The 7034-nt window shown below is 45.5% G+C and overlaps 1 protein-coding gene across 1 annotated transcript; it reads left to right on the top strand.

The window, feature by feature from the left end:
* Positions 1-2366: 2366 nt before the first annotated feature.
* On the top strand, positions 2367-4992 carry purg (purine-rich element binding protein G). Its single transcript, XM_040157372.1, has one exon. It carries the CDS (start codon positions 2838-2840, stop codon positions 3864-3866), a length of 1029 nt encoding a protein of 342 aa, XP_040013306.1. The 5' UTR covers positions 2367-2837; the 3' UTR covers positions 3867-4992.
* The last annotated feature ends 2042 nt before the right edge of the window (positions 4993-7034 follow it).

The raw sequence follows: 7034 nt of genomic DNA, 5'->3' as shown, positions 1-7034 counted from the left end.
GACAAGTATGAACCACAGGTTCAGGTGTGATGGGTGCTACAGCAGGCAACTTCTTTCTGATCAAGCAGTCTCTTGCTGTAGTGCCCTCTTGTGGAGGGGTTGTACCTCTGCGGGGATATTATAATGACCTGGTCATTGTCATTTAACATACATACAGTATGTTTTCAACTTCAGTATATACACTGCACACGAATGTAATCAAATAACATAATTTCACACTGACATTTACTGCTAATGAGATGCCAGTGCATGTTCAAACTGCCTTTTGAAAATTGAAAAAAAGGAAATGGAAAGAATAACATCTGAGTAATGTACAGTTTCTAAATCATGTCGTCATTTCATTTAAGGATGACTCAACTGCTATATTTGTGGATGTAAGGTCTTTAAATTTCATTTCAATTATAAAAGCAAAAGTGATTGTTAAAATACCTAGTGTTCACTGTGGATTGGGAGATACTCCCTCTCACCACAGTCTGTGTCAGAGCAAGCATTACCTCTTCCTTTCTCCTAGCTTACGATGTACAGACACAATATTGAATATACTGACATCAAAAACAGCTGTGGTCCCGTTATCCTCACTGTGAGAGCCTTCTGATCACAGCCACTGATGGACCTAATTTCTGCTTTCAACTAGCGTCAGCTCGATACTTTACATTAAACACATGCCCGGCTGTGAAAAATAATTTGATTTTTGCTGACACTGCTATGTACAGCTTTGAGTAGTTATTGGAAAGCAACCTAACAATGTGACCAGTCACTCACTGTGATCACTGTGATCCGAGTCAGAACTGATCTCAGCAGAAAAAGGTCTTGCTTAAAGCGGCTATAAACAGTATTTTTACAATCATGTATCGAATAATGTGAGAGGTGTCTCTGGTACTGATGAACCTACAGAGAATTATCAGCTGAGTCTGTAGATCCCCTTGGCTTTAGTTTCAGCTCATTGTTTGTTTGTCTGGACCACAGCTTTACTGTTTTGGGTTCACTCTGACCGCTCTCGAAGTGTCATTTCCAGCAGCAGCAGCACATAGTTGTTTTCAGAGAAAAACCTCTGATAAAACCCACTACTGTACACTTCCTGCTCAGCAGAAAAAAGCAGACAGACACATTTACAGACCAGCTGGTGAACATAGTGGAGCATTTATCAGTTAAAGAGCCAGATATTTCCCCCGGGAGTTGGTGAAGACCAAAAACAGAGCTAAAAGAGAGGGAATACTGGATTTAGATGCAGGTGGACACAATCACAACTTCAAATGAATTATCATGTTGCTCTGTAACTGCTGGATGTGGAAATACGCAATTCTTTGTTTTCAACAGCAACCACATCAACTTAAAATGCAATATGTCTGCTTCCAAGAAGCCTAAACAGTCATGTACTGCAGGTTTAAGTACTCTTAAATGTTAAGAGGACTGCAGAGTTCTTCTGGACAGAAAAAAACTTTGAATATAAATCACCCATGGGATGAAGCAAGTGACAGTGGACTACCCGAATGCACCTTTAAACGACTTTCCAGCACTATTTTCAGTTTGAAAAGAGGTCAAGTATTTCATTAGCTGCAGACAAAGATTAAGGCTTTATTTTTGTTTTTTGTTTTTTTTGGAACACTGCAAATGTTTATCACTATAAAATATGAAATAAATCTTTTAACTAATGAGCTGATGTCAGGCTGCATTTTTGTGTTTCAGCCTTGTATAATTATGACATTTTTTGCCACCAAATAAGGAAGCCTTTTTTTCGCCATGAAAAGAAAAATAGATGAAAATTTAGACATAAAAAACGTCAACATTTTGACTTACTAAGTTATGAGATACTAAGTCAAAATGATGGCTTTTGATGCAGTATCTAGGGATTATTATCTCATAAATTTGATTTGCCATGTGTTTTTATTTTTATCCTGGCAGAAGTGGGCTTGAGAAGCAGAGGAAACTTCAAAAGTGAATACAATTCTAAGGACTCCAAATGTGACTCACATGTTGTCAGTCATTAGACTAGTTAGTGTCTGACAAATAAATGAACACTGATAGTACATCTTAACCATGAAATACTAAGTCTTATTTACTGCCTAACTTACATTTTTGATAGCACAGTGAGTCAAACACAGATACTGTTTCATGACTTAAAATGTGCTATTATTACGAGGTACTCAGTAATCGGTTTTTGGTTTTGAGAGTCATAATCATGAGACACCGAGTCAGTATTTTGACCCACATAATCACAGTAAATGTGCATTTTATCGAAACCATTCTTTAATCCTACTATCTTCTCTTCAGGAATGGGCTCGTATTGGAATAACTGGGGGGCTGGATGTATGATTCTGAGGCATCATTTCCTCATAAAACGACAGTCCTCTTTAGAATAGCTGAGATGAGCTTAATGCAGCTGAAGTGAGTTGTCCCCCTGTATGAGAACCACAGCCTCTACAGTCATAGTGTAAATCGTGTCTCTTTAACTGAGGTATTCTCAGGACGGGGAGGGGGGGTGGATGGGTTCATGGGGTTCATGTAGTATTGGACGCCTCCTCCCATTTCAGGTTGGCTGCTTCCCCGGCTCCCTCGGTAAATGGGGTAGCTGTAAGGCAAATAGGTGATGGGAATGGCACGGAAGTTTGCAGTGGAGATGACCAAATAGTCGAGCTTGACCTTTATTCGGGACGCAGAAACTCGACCAGCCGATGACTCCAAACTAGCTGCCATTTTCAGGTCATTCGAGGCACCGGGCTAACTTGTCTGTAGCTCCAGCCGGTTGTATGAAGAAGCCTGCTTTATTCGCCTGTTAGTCGCCCACTGGGATGGGGGAATCGCCTCGTCCTGTGCCGTCTAGTGGAGGAATATAAATCATGATGGCTGATGGATGTTGCAGAGGGATGGAAAGAGGCAGGGGCAAGATTGCATCAGATTCTTTACCGAGACCCACATACCCCCAGCAGTATGTCCAGAGCGGCTCGCAGCAGCAGGGCAATGACATCCAGGAGTTAGCCTCCAAGCGCGTCGACATCCAGAAGAAACGCTTCTATCTGGACGTGAAGCAGAGTGTGCGCGGGCGCTTCCTCAAAATAGCCGAGGTGTGGATCGGGAGAGGCCGTCACGATAACATCAGGAAGAGCAAACTAACGCTGTCTATGTCGATGGCCCCCGCTCTGCGCTACTGCCTGGGAGACTTTATAGATTACTACGCCCGGATCGGGCTGCGGGGGGGCCTGGCGCCCTCGCAGCTCGAGGAGCACAGCAACAACGGCCAGGGCCGCGCGCACGACGCCCGCAGACGAGCGCAGGAGCAGCACGCGGCGCTGTCTCCCACCGGCTCGGCGGTGTCCGACGACCATGCCCACCGCGTGCTCAAGAGCGAATTCATCGAGAGGGACAACAGGAAGTACTTCCTGGACCTGAAGGAGAACCAGAGAGGTCGGTTCCTCCGCATACGGCAGACTGTCAGCAAAGGACACGGCACGATGGGCTACTACGGCCAGGGCATCGAGCAGACCATCGTGCTGCCCGCGCAGGGGCTCATCGAGTTCCGAGACGCGCTGTCGCAGCTCATCGAAGACTACGGCGACGAGGAGGGCGACGAGCGCGGCCGAGCCGGGTCCAGGAATCACGACGACAGCCCCGAGCTTCCCGAGGCCGCGTCCTTTCGGGTGGACAACAAGAGGTTTTACTTCGACGTCGGCTCCAACCGCTACGGCGTCTTTTTGAAGATCAGCGAAGTGCGGCAGCCGTACAGAAACACCATCACAGTCCCCCTGAAAGCCTGGGCTAGGTTTGGAGAAAATTTCATCAGGTACGAGGAGGAGATGCGACGGATTTTCTCGTGTCACAAAGAGAAGAGGACAGACGCCCGGCAGGACAGCGAGGAGCAGGAGGACTGACCTTGGCAGTAGGCTGTCTGTGCTTTTGCATGTGTTCTAGGGATTGTGTTAACGAAGAAAATGTTAGTAAATGCTCTCCATGATGTACTGTATGTGTCCCTACTAGATGCTGTGTCCCACCCTTAACTTTTCGGCTCACCTGCCCCCCCGGGGGGGGGGGGGGGCGGCTGGCGAGCGACTGATTTGAACCTGCCAAGAAGTCATTCCTTCATAGCCTAATGCCTACATCTGCTCTCATTTCTCCGTGCTATTTTAATGCACTTTAGCCACTCAGCCTGGGCCAGTCCGGGCCTACTTGGGGCCCTGAGCAGAATTTTATAACACCCCCCCCCCCCCTTTCCAAATTTACGAGCGCACTGTAAATCACAGCTTTGTTTTAATCACAAGTCACACGGAAGGTGACACGGTGGTAGTAGGAATGTGGTGTGAGCCAGGCAACCACTTTGATACTTTGGGCCCAGAGCATGCTGGTTAAACAGTTTCACGATGCCTAAATGTCCAGAAAAACTGTCAGCCGCAGTTAAAACACTGCAAGTGCAAGATGAACATATATCCAATGAGTTAACGTACTGTGTGTTCAGTAGGGTTTAGTTTTTATGAAAAGTGCAAATTAAGAAATTGTACAAAAAGAAAAATATAACATTTTAGTAATGATATTTATATTTAAAATTGCAAGTAAATACGAACAGGGGACCTGATCTATGAAATTTGCTTGTTCGGGGGGGCCCCTGCTGGCCATGGAGTCCGAAGCAGGAACTTATCTGAGTGCAACACACACCGGGCTGCATCAACCCGACACCTGCAGCGCACACCGGCCTGACTGCAGAGAGAGAAAAAGTAGTCACGGTACATTGACCGGGAAGTGCTTAGCCGGTGGGGTAAGAGGCCGCGCTTCTGGAATGACATGCGACGGTGCGGGGGAGTGGGCCGGTGGTGTGACAGGCACGTAGAAAATAGCAGACACAGGTGTTGTCACGTGCGTCATAACGCTGCCGGTGTGTGTTGTCCTTCAGGGGATTCATGCCTCGGTCCAACTATGGCTATTGCCTACACTCAAAATTCCTCATTCATCATAACAGTTACATTGCCAATTACAGTTGCTACATTTGGCGCGCGCGCACACACACACACAGCATATGTTGTCACGTAGAGTTTAGGCTTTCACATCAACAATAACGCTGCGCAAAAATGAACGCAAGCTTCCTCATTCCTTTCAGTGACATGGGTTTTCCTGCAGTGCAGTGCTCTGGGCCACTCAAATACGTGCTGGTGACCAGAGCAGGGTAGAATGCCCTGCAGTGTGTAAAATGTAGCAAGGTGCTGATTTGCTGCCAACCTCGCCGGCATCGAAATGAGGGGGAGAAATGAAAGCTGCACTGTCGTAGCGTCCAGTCCCGAAGCAGAACCAGGACACGGAGTGCCACGTGATGGCCTGGTTTTTGATAGGACCGGACTGGCTGCGCGTATTTCATCTTTCATTACCTGTGGCAGCGCACCAGCACAACCCCTTGCGTTTTTCTGCCGTATTGCTGTTGTCATTGTGAAAGCACTAAACATTTTTGCAATGGTTAACGGAGTTTGCAAAGGAGATAAAAATGAATCCAAAAAATGTACTAGCCGGTGCACTCCACCTCCTATATCACTCTAACCAACGCAGGCACTTAGTCCACAAACACAGGGATGTGTTTGTGTTTCCTTGAGCTGAGTCACATTCAGACACTAATATTTGAGTTCTCGCTTGCTTTGAAGCTTCAAACACTTGAAAAAGAATTGACTTGTGGCATTTTCCTGCCAGAATAGATCATTGTATGAATCTGTCCTTGAGAAGATGTCTCTTATCGTCGAAAACCCCGGTTGAGACAGAAGAGAAAAACAGACAGTGGCTGCTGTCATACATAGTTCTCGTTGTTCTTAAGGTTAAGTGTGTTGCTGTAGTCACATTATTTATACTATGGCAATATGGCAATTATGGCCTCGCAGCTCAGATTTAAACCCTTTTTATTTTGCTAAAGGAAAGGTATTTTACATGAGTTCTGCTGAGCCCACAAGAGATGATGGTGTGTAGCTTGTTTTCACTGGCCACGCAGCAGCAGCAGCAGCAGCAGCAGCAGCAGCAGCAGCAGCAGCAGTCCTCCAATCTCTGCACTGCTGTGGACTCGGGGATGTTTGGCAGAGCTCACAGTGCTATCCACGGTCATGAAAGAAAACAGACCTGAAGCATAAAAAGCAGCCCCAGGTGGCAGTTAGGCCAGTGTGTACAGCAAGGCTGCTGACTGGACACACATTTGTTCTGTCCGGTGACTTTCCGACAGATAACTGAAACGTGCAGCTGAAACACATCCATCGTAGACAAGGCGTCAAGCTAGCATCAGCCCATACCTGTGAAGGAGACCTGTGGTACCCAAAGCTTTTGTCTTGTGACCACTTGGAACAAAGCAATGTCAATGAGTCATGAGGAGTCAGCTAAAGAGGAACTGCCTCCTCAGATTAATTCATAATGTTTGAAGAATTTTTGTGGCATGAGGAGGTAAAATTTTCAGCAAAAAAAAATTGGTGCAAAGTCTAAAGTGTTAGAGAAATGTATGTTTTCTGCTTCTTCATCCTGTTAATCATCCTGTGAGATTTATCTTGCAACCCCTTGGTCTCCCCACCCCTGGGTTTGGAACCACCACTGTAGACAGTCCCAATGCTAGTTGTACATTGATGCCTTTAAAACTCTTGCAGATACTTGAAACACTGGGAATGATATTTTCTATTATTTTAAAACATGCCCCTTAGACCTTTACTCACTGAAAATATTTGAATATTTGACATCGAAATGTGTCCCTTTCCTATGTCATACATTAGACCAGTAGCTCTCAAATCTACAGCGTAATGTGTGGGGAAATGATTTCTTTGATTTTGAAATGTTTTTAACAATATTTGGTGCTATGGAAATGTGTTGACACATTTTCTGTTTCTCATATAAAGTTGTTGATACCCAGTCTTAGGACAGCTCGCGTCTAGAGGTATGTGTTTTCAACATGACATAAACAGATAGATGAAGGTAGAAAAAATTGACTTGTTACCTTGATGTCAGTGAACACCTCAGTGCTCACTGGTACGCTGGGTAGATAAAAGAGTGGGATAGAAAGGGCTCTACATCCTTCTGAAACAGGCCTTTAAAAT

The sequence above is a fragment of the Xiphias gladius genome, chromosome 20, assembly GCF_016859285.1.
Source record: "Xiphias gladius isolate SHS-SW01 ecotype Sanya breed wild chromosome 20, ASM1685928v1, whole genome shotgun sequence".
In the NCBI taxonomy this organism is placed as follows: domain Eukaryota; kingdom Metazoa; phylum Chordata; class Actinopteri; order Istiophoriformes; family Xiphiidae; genus Xiphias; species Xiphias gladius.
Note: the sequence above shows the minus strand (reverse complement) of the source record. Positions and strands in the feature narration are given on the sequence as shown.

Excerpts from the sequence above, each read along its gene's own strand:
- purg (XM_040157372.1), top strand. The coding sequence starts at position 2,838 with ATGATGGCTGATGGATGTTGCAGAGGGATGGAAAGAGGCAGGGGCAAG.